Below are 24107 nucleotides of genomic sequence, written 5' to 3' on the forward strand. Positions count from 1 at the left end.
GGACGAGACGACGACAACGAAGAATGAAGGAACGAAGACGAAGATGATGGATGGATGGTGGATTGGATTTGGATTGTGGAATGGGTGGAAAGGTAGGAGGGTTTAAAATACTTGAAGTAATATTAGATAATTAATATTTGAATAAATTATTTCAAGATGGTGTTGTAAAAGAGTCTTGTATTGAGAACAATGTTTTGATAATTACAATAGTAAAAATATCAGGAACTAGCAGAGTACCCGTCCTTCGTACGGGGTTGGAATATAAGTATAAAATGCTATTGCAGTTATACTCAAGCTTTGCGTTTGCAATAAGGGAGGAAACAGTTTGATAAAATTTGCTTTTTTAAATTTACAGTATTCTATAGTATTACACATCTACCATAGCCATAATGTTCTACCACTTCATCTAAACAATAGAGAAAAATAAATTATCAACAATTTGCAAAATATCACAAAATATTCATGAAATGAAAAACATAAACATAACTGTAAACAATCCTACTTTACAGTTCTCATTGCGAATCACAGTTTTTTGTTGCTGCTTAGTTCATATTAGCAGTTTTCATAAATGCAAAAAAAATATAGTGCTGCACCCTGTTGGTAAATCTTATAACTTTTTAATGCTTTTCTATATCATAGAACCAACTTTTTTAGTTGAAACAGCTGACTAAATTCTTTAACTCCCTTTAAATATGAATACTCATAAGGTTAACATGGGGAATTACAGAGCCACTGGGGCGGAGCCCGAAAGGATTTTTGAGATAAGAATATGCCTATATGTTAATCGGGAATGTAAATTATCATCATGCAAAATTTCAGCCCAATCCGTCCAGTGGTTTATGCGTGATTGAACTTCAAACAAACAAACAAACAAACAAACAAACAAACAAACAAACAAACACACAAACTTTCACATTTATAATATTAGTAAGATAATAAATATTTAAATTAACATATGATTGTTGAGGAATGCAAATAGAAAATATATAACAGATTCTTCCGCACTGAGGAAGTGTTCAAGTCGTGTATCGTGTCGGTCGTTTGATCTGTCTTGATGAATGTCGTCGTGAAGGTGTTGGTCGATAATATAGGGTCAACCGGGGCTAATATGAACAAAAAAAGTAAACTTTTGACGTTAACTCAAAAATGGTAAATGACAGAAGAAAAGAAAAAATAGTAGTGTATACAGCTCTTTTAGCTGAATCTATTTATTTACTAACAAAAACCATAAATGTAACCATTATTAAAAAAAAAAATTAAAAACCACTGTTCACATTAGCCCCGCTAAAAGGGGCTAATGTGAACAGCCCATGGGGCTAATGTGAACACTCTTAATAACTCTGTTATTTACAACACTAGGCATATGTGGGGGCTGTTGTGAACAAGCCTAGGGTCTAGTCTACCAGTTGCAATAAGTCTCAATATTTTATCTTAAATAGTTTTTGAGATATGAAGGTATCTTTGGAGAGCCGCGGGTCGCCCTACGGTAACCCTTTTTTTTTAAACCATTTATAAATATTATACAGGGCTAATAATAAGATATAAACAAGAAAAAAATTATCTGTCAACATACCTGAGTACCTATTTATTAAAAATTTCTTCCACATACAAATTGTTTAAAGCACTTAAAAAAACAATAATTTAAGACAATGCAAATTTTTCGTTTAGGCAAATGACAGTTTATTGCACTTTTAGGCCTATTAGGTAAATATAAAAATGTGGGCTAGGCCTGTTCAACACCTTAACTGTTGTCTTTGTAAAATTAAAACTGTTTTATCACTGTAAGGCCTTCAAAGAAGTTTATTGAGGAACTTACGCCTCAAAAACTTCGACAATTTTGTCGAAGACATACTTATGTCTATCACTGGTTCCACATACATTAGGGGCTGGAAGTTTCCCCAAAATGTCAGTGGTAGAAACAATAAATATACCATCTTCTTTTTTCAGGAATGATTTTTTTTCCTCATCACAGGATTTAAATCCCATCACTTCGATCTCCCCGTCAGCCTGAGCTTGTATATATAGTACAATATATACTGTATATATTGTTGTTCATAATAGCCCCCATTCACTGTTCACATTAGCCCCCCAACTTTGAAAGCTTATAACTTTGGCTGTTATTAATATATTTTAACTTTGGGAAAAGAAAAATAATCCCCAATTCTTATTTAACAAAATTCAGGCTTAAGATTATTCCTACAACCAATGTAAAAATTGTTATAACAAAAGTTTTCACTTTGCGCGGAAAAGTTTTTTGGGCGGAAAAAAAGTGTTTTAACAAAGTATTTTTTTAAAGTACCTAAAAGTCAAATTTGAAGTTTTCTCATTATGGACACAAAAAATACAGTAAATTTCCTTTCTAATTATATTTTTTTCATGATTAAAAATCCCAGATAAATGACTTTTTAAGTCATTGTTCATATTAGCCCCAATATTTTGGTGTGTTCATATTAGCCCCGGTTGACCCTACAGATGTACTTGTGTCTGGTTGATGACTGGTTGATGCATGACTGGTGGATGAATGACTAGTAGACGAATGATTAGTGGACGAATGGCTGGTGGATGAATAACTGGTAGCGTTTAACGGAGGGAAAAATGTCAAGTCTGCATTTTCAATGATTTCACTAAATTCCTTCTTTTTGGTGGAAGACTTTTTCCAGCTAGTTTTTTCTGACACATGTATCTTCTGTGGATGATTTAGATCATTTTCTGATTTTTTCTTACTTAGGTTGATTTGCAAGTGTCGTATCCATGTTCGACCTAAAAGAGGACTGTATCCGTCAGGAACAACAAATAACTGGTCGACGGTTGATGTCCCATTGCTTTTCACGCGTACTGAAGCAATTATCAATTATCAATTATCAATTATCAATTATTTAAGATGGGGACGCCACTATGTGCGTATTTTAACCCAAATATGAGTGAAGGGTGAGTGTGGGATGAGTGGCGCGATCTTGTCAATGCCCAGCGGAGAAAGTAGCTCCCCTGTGTAAGAGCGAAATTTGACAGATGTTGGGGTTAAAGTGTCCATTGAAATGTTTAAACGCTTTAAGTCTCCTCTAGGAAGTAGAGTGTGGGCGCATCCTGAATCAACCTCGAATTTTTGAGGCCTGTCATTAATAAGAACTGTCGTTATAAACTTATCAGTCTCTGACAGGTGTATGTCATGAATGTTTCCAACTTGACCTACGCCATATATATCATCAACATCTGACTCCACGGACTGGTTATCATTATCTAGATTTAAGTTTTTGATTGATTTTGAACCACATTTTGAACCACTTTGTTTAGATAGTAGGGACTTGATACATACCATCGAAATGTGGCCCTTTTTGTTACAGGCATTACAGAGCGGACTCGAGATCTGTGCAGTCTGCATTGATGTGACGTATGATTGTTCTTGCCACACCGAAGACAAACGCCATTCAAGCCAAGAGCAATTAAATCAACTTGTTCTTTGCGCCTATAATGTCCTTGTAGTGTAGCAGAAGAAATTGAGCTGTTGCGACTGCTGTCGGAAGAACGACTGCTGCTCTCGCCTGACGAACGATGGTTGAATCTAGCTGACGATCGGTGCCTTTTCGAATGTCCTGCCAACTTGTTGACGCCTACGTTGCTGTAAGACGGTTGTGACTGCTGCGAAAACTCGTCTATGGCATTGGAATTCAGCTTCGAAGCTTCAATCGCTAAAGCTCGTGTTACAGCAGAGTCAAAAGTTAGATCCTTCTGTTGAAGAAGGTTCTCCCTTATGGAAGAATCCCTAATTCCTCGTATGAATTGTGCCCTGAGGAATAGGTCAGAAACGGAAGCGTTACAAGTAGAACAGGCCACATTACAAGTCGAAATTTGCTTTTTGATGGACATGACATAACTGGAAATAGACTCATCAGACTTTTGTACCCGAGAAAAGAATTTGTGTTGTTCGAAAATTTCGTTTTGAGCAGGAAAGTGATTTGTCATTAAGGCAGTAAGCTCTTCGTACTTCAGCTCATTTACCTTTCTTGGCAACGATAATGTAGACAACAAGTCGTAGCCAGAAGAGCCTAGACTGTTAATAAATATCTGGGCACAGAGATCTTTGTCTGAGAAAACGTGTTTCAACTTCAAGTAGTTTTCAAATCTCTCTTTGTATTGAGAAAACGTTTCTTGTGTACAGTCAAACTGGTCAAAATTTGAAATCAGTGTTAAATTCTTTGATGGTTGTGAATCAAACATACCTTGAAGAGCTGTTGTGAGTGTTTGTAGAAATAATTGAAACTGTTCCTGGTCCATCTTGCCGTTTTCCTCGTCGCCACTTTAAAATACTTGAAGGAATATTAGATAATTAATATTTGAATAAATTATTTCAAGATGGAGTTGTAACAGAGTCTTGTATTGAGAACAATGTTTTGATAATTACAATAGTAAAAATATCAGGAATAATAAATATTTAAATTAACATATGATTGTTGAGGAATGCAAATAGAAAATATATAACAGAGGGAGAGGGCATTGAATATATAACGCTGGTAATAGCACAGGCACAGGCACGGCCGCCTTACAGGCGGCCGTGTATGTGGTTAATGCTTGGAACAGCACACCAATGTAATTTCCTAAATAGGGAATAAGCTATTACCGTAGGTCTCACGGTAAGACCTGAACCCGGGATCGATTTACTTTTTAGTTTTGAGGTCAACAGAGGCCAAAAACACCACCGTCTATATTTATACATGTGTCCGTTAGCACGATAACTCGAGGAAAAATTACCCGATTTTGATGAAATTTGGTATGATGAACGTGACCGAAATTCATTTTTTTTTCAAATGTCCGACATTTTACGCTGATTCAAAAAATGGTTGTTGTTTTTCTCGGAAACTTACTACCCGGAAAATCGGAAAGACCCCGGAATTTGTTTTGTGGAAATTGACATTGTGGGTATTCAAATTAATCGGCAGAGCAAGCTGAACAAGAACATCCAATAGGCCTACTGCTTGATTTTCTGACTTTGTGCTTGATCTCTCAAGCTTGCAGTCCAGGCTATGCTCGGCTCGAAAATCGACATTAGGCCTATTATAAAAATCAACCGTTTCCAAAGCAACCCGATCTTGAACGCACTAAAAATGTTACTAAGGGCCTCAGGCCAAATCAGATCGGTTCAAAATCGGGTTGTTGAGAGATCAAAGTTGTTGATGTTCTTTGTTAAAAAAACAAGCTTGAGAGATCAAGCACAAAGTCAGAAATCAAGCTCGAGCCGATTTTTTCAGTATTCAATACAATAATGCACAATTAAAAGTAATTAAAAGCTTTTATATCCGTAAGGATCACGCTCACAAAATTGAAAGATTAGGCCTACGCTTTTGCCGCGATCGCGGATATCGACGAGAAAATTTCCCCGCGGGTGACGATGACAGAGGCCACATCGGTTATAAATACGGCCCTATTATTATGCAACCAATTTTGACTGCGCCTTCACACAATCCACGAGGACAGTTAATGCAACCCGCATGATTGATGACAATTCTTTTACTTAGGTTGGTAGATTTATATCGATTGGTCAAGTAATAGTGTTAGTTTAGTTTTTGTAAACTACATGAACTATAGGTTTGACAAATTTTCATAATAAAAAACGTAGCCTATTTTAATTCTCATATAAATATTGTTATGATAGGGGACCCGTGTGGCTGACCCTGCCCAAGTAGCAAAAATCGTTGGCCCAACGTTTCTGTCGATCGTTGGCCAACGGTATGTTTTGGCACTCAGTCTTACGGTTGGCCAACCAACCAATTTTTGCGGAAGGGCCAACCATCCCATTGGGCATAAACATAAAAAAAAACACAAAATAATAAAGATTTTGTATGCAAAGCATAATTATGAGTTGAGTAAATTGATCAAATAGTTCATAAAAACTTATTTTGAAAATAAAACGAAATAAATTTTTTGGCCGGGACGGGTCTCGAACCTGGTACCTTCAACATGTGAGCCTCACGCCTTACCTCTGAGCTAACTGTGCTAGTTGATAATGAGTGTTTTCAAGTGGTGAAAGAGTAGCCGACAGGTGCAATTGTCACAATTAATACTTTAAATATTTTTGATGCTACAGTATAATATGATTCTATTAATCTGTTTAGGCCTCAAGTAGTTGAATTGTTTTTCTGGTAGTTGGAGAGGATACTAGTATTTGAATATAGATTATTTAATTACCATTAGATTAGTAGGCTACTGTTATAATTGATCGTTATATAATTAATTAATCTTTTCTCTATAACTATTAAAAACTTGCTTAAATAAGTAAAAGAATATAAAAAAAAAAATTATAATAATTATTATATGTTAAGCAGGTGTTCCCCACTGTATCTAGTATCACAACATCATCTGACTACATTCATTATTGATCCAAATTTTTACAATATTTGTCTTATATTCTGCTGCCATAACATTTATGTACTTTTAAATAGATCAATTTGTTAAAATTCGTTTTAGAATGTTTTATACTTAAACCCAACGAATGCCCAACGAAGGCCCAACGATTCTTTCCTTTGTAGGGCCAACGAATACCAGTTTCCGTTGGGCCAACGTTGGCAAATCGTTAAAATTTCTGCCAACCATTTCCCAACCGTGCCGACCATTTCCCAACGTTGGGCCAACGATGTGTGCTACTTGGGTGTCACATTATCGCGGGCCCGTGTGCCGGTAAAATGTACCGAAAATCCCGGTAAAGGCTCACGGGCCCCCCTAGCTCGCGGCCCCCCCCGCACTGCGCCACCACTGACTACTACAGTACTATATAAAATTAGGTACAAAGGATTGGGACTGATAACATTTTCAGATTTCCTTCTTAAATGATTCCCACTCAGTTAAAGGTTGTTCCATTGATCACTGACTTTCTACTCCTCATTCTTAGTTTCATATCATACATTTATAATAGCCTATATTACAAAATGAGTCATGTTGTATATTCCTACTAAATGTCTGGACAATATTGATAAAAACCCGTTTTCATTATCTATTCTGCCATTCCGTGGTTTTATTTGTCTGAAATCCCTCTTTAACTATATTAACCTTATTTCTGACTCAAAATCACAATTCACCAATAAATTCGATAACATCCCAGTAATCCGCCAAAAATCCTCCAACAGACACAATCCGCCAAAAAAATCCTCAAGGCTTAGAAAAATCCCCAATTTGGCGAAAAATCCCCAAAATAAGTGGCAACACTGACCGCTATCGCTTGGACAATTTTGACACAATTTTTACGCTCCTCGTGAATAAACGCAGCCTAAAAATGGGGCTATGTTTTATCTATGGTTTAATAATCAAATTTGTCTTCGTTGTGAGCCACCTAAGTTTACAGATTGCGCTGACCTAAATGACTGATTTCTCTTGAATACACGATGGTTTTTACCAAAGTTAAACTGACGGAACTACTTATTATGAGCTATAGCAACTAACTGTTATGATCCATTAACTATGTCAGGAACAATATAGATAACGTCGGAAATAGAATTTTAGACACTAGCCCATTCTTTCACTGGCTCACACAACTACATTAATTTTTAATAAAAAAAATGGCGACAGCTGATCTATATAGATGTATTAATCATAGATAAAACATTTTTTTCATTCATTTATTCATTTCTACGGCAAATGCCATTAAACAATACATATCAAAACAAGATGGTCTGCAAAAATAAATACAAGAATAGCAAATATATATGGAACAATACATTCAAGAGACTAGACAGATTGTATAGAATGATCCGACTCATAGAACAAGTAGAATAAATAGTTGCAGACTAACCTTACAAGAGACATCATATTATACTAATTGTAACGATAGAATAAATACTCAATACAAAATATTATATACATGAAGAAGCAAAATATAGTTTAAGACTGACATTACAAGAGATATTCATATCACTAGTTATATAACAGAATAAATACCACAACAAGAAAAATAAAATACAAGACAGGAACAAGGCAAATTAATCAAATTTTACATTACTCATATTCTGTAACTTCGGTAGGATTCAACCAAGGAGCTCGAGAGCACACTTACGGACCCGTTGAAGACTGTCAAAGAATAGGTCACACTCCGACGCCACTTGGTTTCCCAGTCTTACAAAGCGAGCCAGAGGTCTGTAGTAGTCGTAGTTGGTAGAGTGGTGGCGGCGACTCAGAAGTCCATGGGACCTGGTACTTGGTTCTTTGAAGAACATTTCAGACAAGAGGTCTGCACACCGTACATCACCGTTCAGGAGTTTCAGGAGATATACCACATCTGCCACGTCACGTCTCAGAGCAAGGGGATGGAGTTTTAATGTTTCAGACAGTTCATCAACATGCACATCCAAGTACACATAGCCAAGTCGAACTCCGACCAGACGAATGAAGCGCCGCTGCAGAGACCAGTCTGGTTTTGGCCAGGGCTGTGTAAGGGGACCATACAGGGCTGGCGTATTCAAGAAGTTGACGGACGAGTGCACAAATAGAGTGATCGAAGAGCAATTGGGCTGTTGATTCCTCTTGAGAAGCGTGTGATGAAGCCGATCATTTTAGTGGCCTTACTAAGATTATGTCGATGTGGCTTGAGAAGCTCATGTCACTATCGAAGTAAACACCCAAGTCCTTTATTTTCTTGACTTTTGGGATTTGAATACCCGAGATCAGGTACTGGTATATTCAGCTGGAGACTTTGATCGGCAGAATGTTATCATAGAGCATTTGCTGGGATTGACGGACATGCCATTAGCACTGCACCACTCCTCGATTGCAAAAAGACTGTGCTGCAACTTCTGATGATCTCAGTGTGATTTCACTTCTGTAAATATTTTCAGGTCATCTGCAAATTGTAGAGCGTCGACATAGATCACGTCCAGGAGGTCGTTGATAAATACATTAAAGAGACATGGGCCCAGCAATGAACCTTGTGGGACCCCAGAAGATGGAGAGAACTGGGGTGATCTATGGGCCAATTTTCACTGATAACATGCGACCTTGCAAATAGCTAGACAACCAAGATAACAGCGGGCCAACAATACCATATCCTTCAAGCTTAGATAGTAGGATGGAGTGATCTACTCTGTCAAACGCTTTGGACATATCGATATAAATAGCGTCAACTTGTTTACTCTTCCGGAAGGCAGCCAGGACATATTCTTGGAATAGCAGAAGGTTGGACACTGTAGATCTACCTCGTACAAAGCCATGCTGAGACGGGTGAATGATGCTTGAGATGTGAAAGTTGAGCTTGTCTAACACGAGGCTCTCGAAGACTTTACCCAAGACAGGCAGGATGGTTATTGGACGATAGTTCTTTGTGTCAGCAGGGTCACCAGCCTTATGTATTGGTGTGATATAACCACTCTTCAGCGCCTCAGGAAACACACCTCTCTCTAACGGTTCATTGAAAAGTGTTTTGAGGGGCCCAGCAAGAAGGGAACGGCAGTAATGAATAACTGAAGGGGGAATATTGTCATCGCCAGCTCCCTTCTTGATATCCAAGCGCTCCAACTTATAATTCAGGTTGATCTCCTCTTTGCTAAATCTTACAGTTCTGATGGAGTTCAAGACTGGATAGTCATGAGTACTAGAGGAGCGTGAAGACGGTGAGTATACTGAACTGAAGAATATGGAAAAAAGGTTACATTTCTCTTGAGGATTCTTGGCTACGATTCCATCGAGATAAATATGGGAAGGTGTATCAGATGTTTTCCTCTGTGCTTTGGCGACTCCCCAAAAAGCTCGAGGGTTCGAGGATAGGTTCGCTTTTACATTGTACATATAGCGCTTGTAGCATTCTCGGGACAGAGACCTGCAAGCACCTCTCAAATTGGCAAACTCATAGTAATGGGCAAGATTAAGGCTGCTTTTATAACGCCTGTGAGCAATCTTCTTTTGTATGATGAGGTTTTTGAGCTCTCTACTAAACCATCTTGGGAAATGCGTGATGCCGAATCTTTTAAGTAGACTCGCACAGGTGGTTGCACTGCCAAGGATGCTCTGCAAACGGCTAAACTTGTCTTCCATCGGAATTTCCTGGTCGACGAAGCTCATGTCAGTTCGTTGCAGCGTGGCAAAAACAGATTTTGTTTTAACCATGGTCATACACAACATGGTATATTCATAGACTAACCAGCACAAGGGAGTATTTTTTATCTATGGTTTAATCTAGCTGTTCCATAATAAAAATACACAATAATTACATTACTGTAACATAACGTGAAAATTGACGAAATAAAATCTTACTCTATGATCCAGACAAACTCATTTTCGCGGGTAAAGAATGAAAACGAAAACAAAAAAAATACAAAAAGAAAATTTAAATCGTACGTACGTAGGCCTACACACACTACAACTAAACTACAGTATTACAGTACCTTGACTTGATACCTTCGACCTTCTTTCGGAACCAAGAACTTAAGTTTATTTTCTTGTCCAAACAAACCATAATCATAAATTTGTGTTTTGGATTTGTAGATATGGGCTTTAAAATGTATAATTACTTTACTAGGACCTAGTTTGTTTTTATTTTTGTAGATGAAAAAGTAGTTCTGTCATAGGCTAGGGCCTAGTGCGTTTTCTTTTCTTGCTTAGTTTCACTTTTCTTTTCACTACTAGGCCTAGTCTGTTGACTGTCATTACGAAATAGTGCAGTGACGCCAGTGACATCGAAATGAATTCAGAACAACAATTATTAGAAGAACTAAAATTGTTGTTTCCTAATTTCACGATAACATTACAAGACTTGCGAACACCAACTGAAGAGTTTGTCACCTCATTTTATTCGTTTTGGCTTACTGAATTCGAAGTCAACATAGCAAGCCTTCCACAGGTAAGTAAAACAGAGAACTTAACAACCAAAATAGTTATTGTGTTGGCCTAGCCTATCTATTCCTTTTTTTCTGTCAAGCCAACCTCAATTTCTGAAAGCGTTAGCCTAAAAACTTGTAATATAATATAGGCCTAAAGGAACTTTCAACTTTCATGTTTGAACAAGCTTTCATGTCTGAACAGACTTTCATGTTAGAACAAACTTTCATGTTTATCGATTTGCATGTTAGGCAGAACATTGCAATGGTGTTTTAGTGATGTCACTTGTAGGTAATATATCTGAATTTGACGATTCTTGTGAAGAATGGGACTTGTATGTACAAAGACTGGAACAATATTTTAGAGCTAATGACATTAACTTACTGATAATGGCATGAAGGCGAGTGTCCTAAGTTACTCTCTGTTGTGGGTAGGAAGGCTTTTAGAATTTTACATGATTTATGTCAACCAGACAAGCCTGGAGACAAGAAGTACAGTGATTTGGTATCAATATTAAGTTATCACCTAACTTAACTCCTAAACCTTCTGAAATAGCGGAACGCAAGTTTCATCATATTAGACAGGTAAGTGGCCAATCAATTTCAGACTATGTGGTCTCACTTCAAAGGGCCGCTAAACACTGTAATTTTTCTCAAAGAGATGTCTCCTTACGTGATCAATTTGTTGCGGGACTCCTTAGTGATGTGGCGAAGAAGAAGTTTCACAGAGGTTGATAGTGAAAAGTTAACTCTTAAAAAAGTTGTTGAAATCGCGTTAGGCGTGGAATCTGCTGACTGCTGACTCTCTCTATATTAAATCTAGATAAGCCTACTAATTTATTGTTAAATATTCCAGATCCAGTTCAGCCAGCAGACAGCTAATATTAGTGCTTATCCAGATGCGTATTCTGCAACAATTCCAAAACTGAACTTACTGGTCGCCATCAGAGCTTACAATGTTGTGCCTGATTTTGGGATGTTGGACATAATATCACCAAGTAAGCAACTGTTCTATTTTCTTTAAAGAAATTGTATGTTGGGTAGTTTTTTTCAAGTATAGGGGGCATCATTTACCTTGCAGTTTTTCCAACATCTAGACCTCTGTCCTGTACATGGAAAGTACCAGACAAAGGAAAGGGTGAGGTGATGGAATCAAGAATCAACTAGGCTTGTGATGTGACGACTCGAGTCAGGTTTTTGTCAACTAGGCTAGAGTCGACCACGAACTCGCACGAGTAAAGCCGAAGGTAGGCTACCCGGAGTGCACTATACACTAAGTTTTACACCATCTACTTGTATTTATTGGGTCGAATCGATTAGGTCAGTGAGTGTATAGAGCGGGGTTTGATTAATTTAATAGCCTTATGAATGACCCTATGATTGGGGGAATATCATAGTTTGAGTAATACTAGTTGAACTATGAACGCGTGGGAAGATGATACCAATCTGACAAGAAACCAGCTGACTTGACTCGACTAGTAAAACTAAAACATTATTGCCTCAAAGCGAGTTTGAATCAGAAAACTAACAGGTCGAGCATGAGTCTAACTCGCGAAACTAACACTCCATTGGCCAAAGCGTCTCGGCTAACTCAATTGTCAAATCTGACAACTCGAGTTAACCACGAGTCCACACGTGGAAACCGGCTGTGATCGGTCCGAGCCGAGTCGAGATGGACTTAAATTGCAACTCAATTTGAGGGTACGAATCGAGTCAAGACAAACAAGTCAGGAAAGTATTCAACTTGTCACATAACTAGAATCAACTGACAGGGAAAAATACTTGTGGTGGCACCAGAATCCTCAACATCGCTTTGATTTTTATATATTTTTGCCACCAACTCTGTAAAGTTTGTTTACCAAGTCTCCTAATTAAGTCTAATGAAAGCTAGAGCTGTATCTGATTCTAGTATCTATCAGGTACCGGTATGTAATTTAAACAAAAAAAGTAGTTTTAACTGTTTGAACGAACAAGCATGCCGGGCTAAAGCAAGACAAATAAAATACAAAGTTGGTAGCTACGTAACACTTTTTATTAAACTTTTTAAACTTTAATGTGTCAAGTGTAATTTGAGGTACTTTTTGAGTTTTTCTTCTTGTTGTTTTAACCCCCGTTTTAAATTATTTACATGTTTTTTTTATAACATTATTATATCCAGCTATTCATTTTAATGTTGCAGCTCCTAAAAGAATACAAACCGTCATCAGAGCATTCTGTGACTTCTATCAGTGGTGTGATTGTCGTATTGAAGCCATCATTGATGTGAAAAAACATAAGAAAATCAAAGAAAAGAAGCAACTTCTTGCTAATTTGGTGAGAGAAAAACAAAACCTGCAAGAAGAGTTAAATAATATTTTTATAACCATCGGACAGCTTCAGGATTCTAAGAAGGAGGTAAAAGTTTTATTGTGTATTGAATTGATCAGTGTAGCCTTTATTTATTTTCCTGTTCATTTCTCCAACTAGATTGTTAACCGTTAACGTAATAAATTTTAGTGTCAAACTTGAACATACATTCAAACTTAATCTTCAGTTAAACTTGTTAGTTGTTAAAGAAGCATAATGTGATGGGATCGACTAATATTGACTCTGTCTGTCAAAATCCCTATTAAAAAAAATCATAGGTCCTACTACTTTTAGGCCGTTTTGGCTTGAAAATTAAGCCATTCCCACACATCTAGTAAGTTATCTAATCTTAGTTAGGAATGCGAACGAAATTCGATGTGGCCACAATTGCAGTCTTTTGGTATTGGTAACGTCTCTACTCCATTTGTGTTTAGGGTATGCTATGACACACTGCGATGCCACTGCAATTATTCTGCTTGCACCTGGTGTATTATATTAACTTAAATCCATTGTTTATTTCTCAAATTGTAGTTCTCTTGGTTACTTGTATTTTTTATCTGCTAGCTCGATCCATGTGACCGTTAGATGCGACGTAATATAGCCTGATAGAATAAACTAACCCCATTGGTTTTTCCATCACACCACCTTCCGTTCCAACTGCTACCATGGTCACTTGACACTGTACCTCTAGTCGTCGTCATACCTCACCGGCTTCCACATACCAATGCGGTTTTTCTTAAAAATTAAAAATGTGTTTTATATGAGCACCTTTTTTTTCTTTGTTCGCATCTAGGTCCGGATGTGACACCTGGCATAAGACCGTTGCTCTTATCAACATAACAAAAAATATGCAAAGTATGTCTGTGATAAACGGTAAATAAACCATGAATTTAATTTTTAAAATAGGTTGGAGTAACCTACCCATCATAAAAAAATGTCATGCTGGTTTCAAAGTACAGTAAGCTTAAGTTTGGCTACTCAAAATAGTTTTAACATAGATTTATTTGTTAATCTAACCGCAGGCCAATAGCCATTGCGGATGCAAATTTTTGCCCCTGGCCTAAACAAAACCTACGCCACATAAATCAGTGAAGTGTTTTTACAGATGGAGGAAAACATGATGAAATATCAGCAATATGCGTCTGAGTTGAGATTGCAGAAGGACATTTTGAAAACTCAATCTGAAGAAGCCAATGCCAGGATCAGAGAAAAAGAAGCTGTTCTTCATAAAATCATGAAAGAAGATTCACAGGTCAGAAATAAGTAATATTCATGGTAGACCTATATTTGGAATATAGGCAAGTCATATTTATTTATTAATTTAACTTTACATCTAGGCCTATAATTGTCTGAATAGCACTATGGACCCATGAGGTCTTAGCTTCCAGTGCATCCAGTTCTAGATCCAAGATTAATGTTGTAGGTTATGACTCTTACTCTTTCAGACACCTTGAGACCACACCCATGTACAAAAATACTCCCGCCGCAGCAAACCTGCAGACTAAGCGAATTTCAACTTGTCTGATTACATTTTTACTAAATTATTTCCATAAATAAGACATATTTATTTCCTATTTAAATAACATTAGATTTAATGAGTGCTTAGGTTTGCTGCTACGGGAAGGTAAAAAGTGTTTTTTGACCATACGTCAATAGTATAGGATGAATTAAATAAATTTGCCAAATTTTATCAATATATATCCATAAACAAGTAAACTACAACAGTTTTCATTTTCTCCATAAGAATAACATAGGAATTTTTAATTACACTATTTTTAAATTTTCTCCGTGACCGTTAGGCATGCAACAGCGCTTCAATATACTAAATTATTTCTTTTTTTAAGCTCTACAAAATGGTTTAGAAAGAAATTGCAAATTTTCTTGTTTTTAGGGTCAAAAATGGGAAAAACCCATTTTTACCCCATAAAACCCCCCATAAACCCCCGTTCCCATAGTCCGATTATGCTGGTTCGCGAACTCGTTCGAATAAACATAGGTTAACACGTTTGTACCAAATTTCATCAAAATCGGATCATTTTTGTTCGAGTTATCGCGCTAACGGACACATATATATATAATATATGTATATATAATATATGTATATATAATATATATATATAATATATATATATATATATACATATATGAATTTGAACGGATGGTATTTTTGGCCTCTAGGGACCTCAAAACGAAAAATTATTAAATCGGTCCCGGGTCCAGGTCTTACCATGAGTACTACGGTAATAGCTTATTCCCTATATGGGAAATTCGCTAAAAGGCTGAACCATATCAAAGCCAGCCCAAAAATGAAACTGAATGTATGGATTCAAAACCACAGACAAACTATGTGTGCACAGTTTGTAAAATACAGGGTGTTGAAAATGTCTGGAACCAACATTATATCTGGTGAGTGGTTAAAGAAAAACAAATGATATTTTGTGTACGAATATACTATGGTTTTACCTATCTTTTGGTTTCTTATGAAAATTTTTACCACTTATAGGGAACGTCCTGTGGAGGATGCAGTAAAAAGTTTAAATAGAAGCCTATGGTAAATGATACATCATTTTAAAGGCCATTTTTTTCTGAGTAAGGAGCCACAAGTTTCATCTCAAAAGGACCACCCTAGCAAAAATGGCGACTGTTTGAAATTTAAATAACCACTTATAGGGAACGTTCTGTGGAGGATGCAGTAAAAAAGTTTTCTTTGAAGCCTATGGTAAATGATACATCATTTTAAAGGCCATTTTTTTCTGAGTAAGGAGCCACAAGTTTCATCTCAAAAGGACCACCCTAGCGAAAATGGCGACTGTTTGAAATTTAAAAATTCCGTTCCCTATAAGTGGTTTTTTAAATTTCAAACAGTCGCCATTTTTGCTAGGGTGGTCCTTTTGAGATGAAACTTGTGGCTCCTTACTCAGAAAAAAATGGCCTTTAAAATGATGTATCATTTACCATAGGCTTCCATTAAAACTTTTTACTGCATCCTCCACAGGACGTTCCCTATAAGTGGTAAAAATTTTCATGAGGCACCAAAAGATAGGTAAAATCATAGTATATCCGTACACAAAATATCAGTTGTTTTTCTTTAACCACTCACCAGATATAATGTTGGTTCCAGACATTTTCAACACCCTGTATATTGTAATATATAAAAAATTTAAAAAAATAGTTTGGAATTACTAAACTTGATTGGGTTTAAAATTGTTAGACAAGATTTTACTGTATTTTACTTTCATTCAATTAATTCTTACAATAGATTTCAAGATAAGAGGTATTGAATTATTACAGGGTGCAAGAGAAGATATTTAGACATTAAAATTAAATTTAAAATTGTGAAATACTAAGTAACTCATGTTTTATTTTCAATGCTTTGCAGGTGTCAAACAAAATAAAAGACTACTCAAACCAAATCGTCAACTCTCCAACCAACATTCTAACTGACTTGGAGACTCTGAAGGGGAAAAACGAAGAGATGAAAGTACTGTCTGAGCAAAAGCGAGACATGGTAGAGAGCAAGATGAAGGCCCAGCAGAATCTGGAGGAGATCCTTAACTCCATGGAGGGGAAGAAGAATCAGCTGGACGAAGTGATAAAACTTGTGGACCACCAAAGGTAGGCCTACATTAACCCCACAGAGAAGTATGGTGCAGTGGAAAATTGCTTATTGGACGCTCGTGCACTTTCAGCTCTAGGATGTTACGGTCTTTTAGTATCGAAAAATAATTAACAAAAAAACCAGGTTTATTAACTTTCAATTTTAGACTCAACTAAAATTAAACAAAAACATAATAATAATAATGAACAGTCATCTGACAGATGTTATAATAAAAACACATATGGTCTTATTTCTTGATACATTATAGGTCAATATACTTGTGACAAACAAGGAGAGATTTTCCCTTTCATTATAATTTTTAACTTATCATAACACACAGATCGACTTTTTATTTGTACCTAGGCGTATATAGGCTAATATGTCAGTTTGTGTATGCTTTTTTCAGGATATGTTATTTGCTTAGGCCTACCAGTTGTTAACGTACCAGCTCCGCAGCTGTGGTTGCTGTAGAAACGCTAAATATGAAATCAGCTTAACTAGAGCGAATTTGAACTATTTTGCTTACTGTTTACAGATGGTATGTTTCCATGCAGTGGTAGGAAAAATTAATAATGTAGGTTCAAATTAGTGAATTCCCTTTGAGCAACAACTTTTTACATGGCAATTTTTACTTCTGTACCTGGAAAACCTGGAATTGTCCTTGGAATTTATTTGTACGTCTCTTATCATCTTGTCTATTCATTTCTCATATTTATTTTCCAGGGAATTTGAATTTGAATTTAATGATTGAAATATATTTTCTATTGGTCTGTACAAAGTCATTCCATCAAATGCATAACAGTTTTCAATATCTCTGATATTTAATTTATACTCACCTAGTCATGGTCTGTCCATACAGAAAGCTACTTCATATTGTATCTGTTATTGAAAAGAATGGTATCGCTCGTCAAGAGGAACTGGAAGAGTTGAAGTCTTCTCTAATGTCCATTAAGAAAAAGAAGATCACCGGCCAAGAAGAATTGCAGGCTTTGGTGTTGAAATTCAAGACCATTCAAGAACAACTTATCCAGAGCATCGAGGCTGTACAAAGGTAAATAAAATGAGGGTTTTTGCTGTATCTAAATTTCCTTGATTATATGTGAAAAGGCTATCATGGATTTTTAAAGATTTCAGGTACCTATACTTTATATCCTGTTGGATCTGAAGACTGTTTTGATGCATGATAACTTAGCGTATGTTAAAAATATGTACCATTTTAAAGTCGATTGATGATGATTTATTTTACCAATCACACCCATACCAGTCATTTGGCTCAATATGAGGCCATGGAACTTAAGTTATAACTATAACTCTGTATTCAAACAAAAGCATGATACTAATATTTTGTACCCCGAGTTGGCCAAACCCCATTTTTAGATGCTTGGCTTAAAAATAAATTTAGGATGGGCTTACATCAGATTTTGTTAGCAGCTTGTAATCTCTTTACTGAATCAGTGAGTTTGATTTCAGTGAATTGAAAAACCTAAAAATCGCAAAGAGTAAAATGATCGATGGTCTGAAGGATGATGCAGAACTCGAAGAAAAGATCAACTCAATGATGGAGAAGATAAAGGCTGATTCCAAACCCTTTTGCAATGAGTGCGAGAAGATTTTGAACCAAGTAAGCCAACCACTAATTGTAAACGTTTGATAAACATTGTGTTTGTGTGTTATATTGTGTTAAGTGTCTTGTGTAAATTAACATTTATTTTTCTTGCAGTTTTATTTAGTAGTTTTAGGATTGTATTTGAAATCAAATGTTTTCACAGAGATGTGAATCTAAAGAATACAAAGAGATGTATTTAAGATATTAAAACATAATAATTTGTCATGGTAATTCTGTAAAAAAAAATAATTACCTCAAACATTTTACCTATTTAATACAAATTGGCACATTTACATGTTTTGTTACTTAGTGTTTTTGTTATTCATTCCAAAATTAGGATTCTACTATCGTTTGTTTGTATTCTTTGCTAGGATAATTAAGTGTGTTCTTGATTTTGCTAACTATTCTTAGTAAAACCATTGATTGTTGGATACAGGAGTAATCATGTCATCTACAAGGACCAGCTCTTGTAAATCTTTTCCTAAAAAAGAATGTAGTTGTGTGAACCCCATCACAGAATGTGCTAGAGTCTAAAATTCTATTATCTAACCCTATTTTTGATGCTGACATAGTTGATGGGTAAGACATTCCATTAGTTTGACTTGGTAGAAAACATTGTGTATTAGACAGAAATTAGTAATTTAGATCAGTGCAATCTGTCGGTGGCTCACATAAACTACGACAAATTTGATTAAAAACTGGTGACAACCTTAAACATGTGGATGGAGTGTCTAGTTGTATCAATAGTCAAAGGTGAAAGACAATATATTTCGAACTACAGGAAGTTTGAAATATAGAGAGTTTGAATTATGACGGTCAGAATAAATAAAATTTGAATTATGGAGGTCCTTGTTTTAAGTGTAGAGAGTTTGAGAGAACGGAGACTAATGAACACATCGTGGGAACATCAATAAGAGCGTCAGTTCATGTTTCAACAGAAGTATTTTTTGTCCTGAATTTGAATTACAGAGGCTTACGGTAACACAGTTCAAATCGAAAAGTTTAACTTCAAATTTTGGAGGTAACTTTTTGAATTACGGCAATAAAATTTGAATTGTAGAGGCTCGAGTATGTGCAAATTCAAACTTTAGAGGCTGCATTAAGCATATAAATCACTTTAAATTGTTGGTATATTATTTTTTTTTGAATTTTAGAGGTTTTCTGAGGCGAACAGACAAACAATACCGGTATTAATTATAGAGGCTGCAATGATTGGCTCTAAATGAATGGTTCGATCATTAGAATGATTGTGTTATGGTTTGTTTTTTTCTTATTCATGCTTTCACTTTTTTGTGACAAAAAATCTTGTTTAACTAACTATTTTGTTACTAATAACTATTGCCATATTTTATTCTTTTTCATTATCATATTATCTTTTGATCTGGAAATGTATGGGTTTAGGGGACTAAGTATCTCCCATCTTCACATATCCCACCACAGTTCATTTCCTTCACCATTCTCTATCTTAATTCTCTTCTCCACATCCTTCTTTACATAAGCCTTATTCTTATTCTAGGTCTTCACAAATTATATAAACACAATTTTTATTTTTTGTTTAAAAGAGTACAATGCTTGTTTGTTTGTATATTTTAGTTTTTTGATTTGTTTCTGTTTGCTAGGTGAAAGCAATCTATTCATTTTTAGTTGTAGTCTCTAGTGTTTAAGAAACTTTTATATATAGACATTATTGGTTGGTAAACTGATTAAGTAGTGCCTTAACTTGTACAAAATTTAGTTTTTTTTCTTTGATTAGTAATTGTGATCAACTTATGAACTGTTTTCAGGAAAAAGCCTATTTAAAAAAGATAAAATCAGAAGGAGAAACACAAATGAAGACTTTGGAAGTGGTAAGTTTTTGTTTGCACAGTAGTTTAATTTTTAACTGATATTCGTGAATTGAATACTTATTGCAAAGTAAACAACATCAAAGGACATTATTGATTTTATCAAATATTTTTTCAGAAAGTGAAAGTAGAAAAGATATCGCCAAAGAAGGAGTCTAAAAAGTAGACTCTGGTATGGGGCGGATTAATTTCTACCAGAGACTTCTCACAACCTCATCTTTTGTAATTAATATTCAATACTTTAAACTGTAATTTATATACTTTCATATTCTTTTGATAAATTAATTAAACAAAACCTGTAGTATATTTTATCGCCTCTACCCTATTTCCATAACCATAGGAAATCTGTTTTGTTTTTCTGAAAGAAATAAACTTAAATTTTAAAATTAAAGTAAAATTAGGGAACCCATCTTCGAAACTCATGAAGATACTGTATTAATCATTAGGCCTATATAGTTCATAACACTAAACAACTCCCTATTAATATCTACTGTGCTGAAATAAATTTACATTTCAGTTTTGTGAAAGAATAAATTAGTTTGATGTTGTCTCAAAATTATGTGGTACCAAAGAAGGAATTTTCAAAAAATATTAAGATTAAGAAATATACTCTTTGGTTGATGGCCCTAATTGTTTTGACGGTAGAACTAATTACGGCAGATTTAGCGAAGGCACCAGAAGCCAGGTGGTGCAGTTTTTTACAACGTAATACAACACTCCCACCCTTCCCCTCCGCCACGGCCGAGTAAATCAAAGGAGTTTAATGGATCTCTTTACAGGGTCTACTGAGCTTTAATAAACAATTTATGTCTTTTCTGGCTCAAACTTTACTGCTTATTAAACTTTCTTTAAACAAGTATTTTATTTATGATAAAATAAACAAGTTCTTACCACTTTTTAAATAATCATTTAAGTTTGTCAACTTATTTTTGGATATCTTGAATATTTTCTACAATGTTTGTAATATAGCCTAGAAAAAAATGTTTCACAATTTATTTTAAAGTTTTTTATAGCAATACAACAGTAATATAAACTAATAGGCTTACCTACAAAAAACAGTAAAATGGTGTACATAATAAGCCATATTTTATTTATATATTTCAGTAAAGTTTGGGAGCAAACAAATCACGAAGTATAAGGTAATGGCCGCCATGATGGTGTGGTCTATTGTGTTTTGGGCATTGTTTATGCTCACATAATGAATGGACTGCGCCAGGAGAATGACTGAAATTCCTTTGTCTACACAAAATCAGACTATTAGTAAAACATGACTTATGAACACTTAATAAATCTATTCCAATAAAAATACAGCTTTACACTACATACAGTTAACTTATGAAGTGTTTTGTTATTTTTATGTTGCCTTAATTCTGATACCTAACAAAAATTTTTCAATTTTCTAATTTAAACCTGTTATTTTTTTTTTATAGCATATACATTTCTCATTATTTGGATGACTTTTAACCCTCTCATATACCTTATTCTTTACTTTGATTACATTTTTATGAAATTATCTTTATATGAAATTATTTATGCCCAGTAGTTTATGTTGCATATTCTTTGTAAAAACGTCAACACATGTACTATCCTAATTTCTGTCCTGTGTTTCTATTGGTAATTCTTATTTGCCTAATCCGAGAAAACTAGGACACACATTAAGATTTAAAATTTTTCTGTATTTTTACTGAATATGTGAGATTGTCTAGCTATCTAAAATTGGCCTAAATTATTTGTAAAAAACTATTGAATGTTAAGAAACTATTTTGGGCAGTATTGTACACAATTTCTCATAAGTATTCAATGTAATTTATAAATTGCATGCAATCAATTGTGAAGAGAAATATTCTTCCTGTAAACATTTGTATTCAACATTAAATACCTTTTGAACATGTTTTATATTAAAAGTTAAATCCTGAAATATTTGACTCTAGAAGAGCCTAGAATTCTTTTATAAACTTTACTCCAATGTGAAATCTCCTGCAATGTGAAAACTTTGCGTAATCCTGAAACATGGTGTGATGAAACTTTTACTTCCAGGATAAATAATCTAAATTGTATCTTTACCTGCTGTGCTTAGTACACTTTTACTTTAACACAAAATATTAAGTAGTTGTCAAATATTTAAATTAGTTGACTGGGGTTTGTAGCTTTATGGTTAAACTGTAATACATCTTTTCTTGTAAAATATGAGCCTAATTATGCTATGAATTAGTTTTCTTTTGCAAACTGTTAAGCCACGGTTACACTACACATGACTTTTCAACGCATATTGCAAACAAAAGTTTGCAATAATCCAAAGAACCTCAGTTTTTTCGTTAAAACATGTCAATGTGCTTGACATTTTTTTTTTTTTTACTACAGAAATTTTGTTTATCAATTATCAATTATTTTAGATGGGGACGCCACTATGTGCGTATTTAAACCCAAATATGAGTAAAGGATGATGAGTAGCGCGATCTTGTAGTCTTGTTAGTGACTAAGGCCGACATATTCCTTAGACATAGCTGTTAATTAATAGCTCATACAGCTAATGGCTGCTAAGGGACTTACAGTTTATAGTGGAATACGAACCACATTTATGCCTTGGTATTTACGAATTGGTCTAATTATTAGGATAGTACTGCAGATAGTCGTAGTACTCACTAGTGCGGACGTTAATCCACACCAGGGAGTAGAAGATAATCTCTTTTAGGATGTGGAGAGGTGGAGGGAAAGAAGAATTTGCTGGCGTTTAATATTCATACTTTTACTTTAATACTTTAATAATTTATTATTAAATGGCGACCATACAAAGTAGGTATTTTAAGCCAAGTCTGAATGGAGATGAGTGTAAGATGAGTGGCGCGATCTTGTAGTCTTGTTAGTGACTAAGGCCGACATTCCTTAGACACAGCTGTTAATTAATAGCCCATACAGCTAATTGCAACTAAGGGACCTACAGTTTATTGTGGAATCCGATCCACATTTTTGCCTTGGTATATTACGAATTGGTCTACTTATCAGGAAAGTACTGCGGATAGTCGTACTCACTCGTGCGGACGTTAATCCACACCAGGGAGTATCGCATCCACAGTGCATGCCTATAAATATCCACAATTCGTGACCTCCTAGTAGCTGGATTACAGGACGACGCCACCCGTCCCAGTCAAAACACAAGTAAAATTAGTTGTTGTTTGTTAGTAATCCACAAGTTTCTTTTGACTCTCTTTTTGTTTTCCCCTTAAACTTTAACGGGGTTGTTAATTTATCATTGTACACTCTTAACACGTTCGCTACTGCAATAGTACAAAATGTTCCATTCACATGGACCAGCGACGCACATATGCGACGGCCGGTTTCCACCCATAGACTGTCGTCGCATATATGCCTCGGCTAGTCACATTAAAATAGACTGCCGCTGCATATTTGCGTCGGGGTTCTAATTTTATTAAAATGCTTATATCTTTGTAGTGGTCTATATTATGAAAGCACTGAATTCCCTGCAGTGGTCTACGGAGATGTCTGACGCAGAACTGCGTTGCTTGGTCTGTGAATATGATGATTGGTGACGTCATATAATAGTTGGAAAAACTGTTCTTTACTTTTCTTTCTGCATCACTGTATGTATGTATGCAGTATGTATGCTGCATTATTCTATGTAGCTTTTATATTTTTTCAGTTATAAACTGCTCTTAAATACTCTGTTTTTTTTTTTTTTTGTTTACTTACTTTCACCTCAAAATACAAAAAATTAACTGTCGCATATATGCGACGTTTAGTCTATTTCAAGAATACTATGATAATTTTCACTACTGTCTTCGCTGTAGAAGGGGCGTCGCAAATATGCGACATTACAAAAGGTTATAAAAAATACAAAAATCAAGAATTAATTATTTACAAACATGATTGTAGCGTATTACAATACAATGTAAATGATCACTGTT

General features: G+C 35.3%; 1 protein-coding gene across 2 annotated transcripts; it reads left to right on the plus strand.

Annotated features, from left to right (window-relative positions):
* The first annotated feature begins 6 nt into the window (after positions 1–6).
* On the plus strand, positions 7–20479 carry LOC128995365 (uncharacterized). Of its 2 annotated transcripts, none has more exons than XM_054420372.1 (9): positions 7–92; positions 11647–11788; positions 12970–13184; positions 14242–14388; positions 16516–16751; positions 17594–17785; positions 18205–18355; positions 20125–20187; positions 20303–20479. In XM_054420372.1, exons 1-9 carry the CDS (start codon positions 51–53, stop codon positions 20348–20350), a joined length of 1236 nt encoding a protein of 411 aa, XP_054276347.1. In that variant the 5' UTR covers positions 7–50; the 3' UTR covers positions 20351–20479. The 2 variants fall into 2 exon arrangements, with proteins under 2 accessions (XP_054276347.1, XP_054276346.1); XM_054420371.1 differs by lacking the exon at positions 7–92 and adding an exon at positions 10354–10813.
* Positions 20480–24107: the final 3628 nt, after the last annotated feature.

This window comes from Macrosteles quadrilineatus, unplaced genomic scaffold (assembly GCF_028750875.1).
Source record: "Macrosteles quadrilineatus isolate MER2022 unplaced genomic scaffold, UCM_ALF_1.0 Scaffold_5__1_contigs__length_97177068, whole genome shotgun sequence".
NCBI classification, from domain to species: Eukaryota; Metazoa; Arthropoda; class Insecta; order Hemiptera; family Cicadellidae; genus Macrosteles; species Macrosteles quadrilineatus.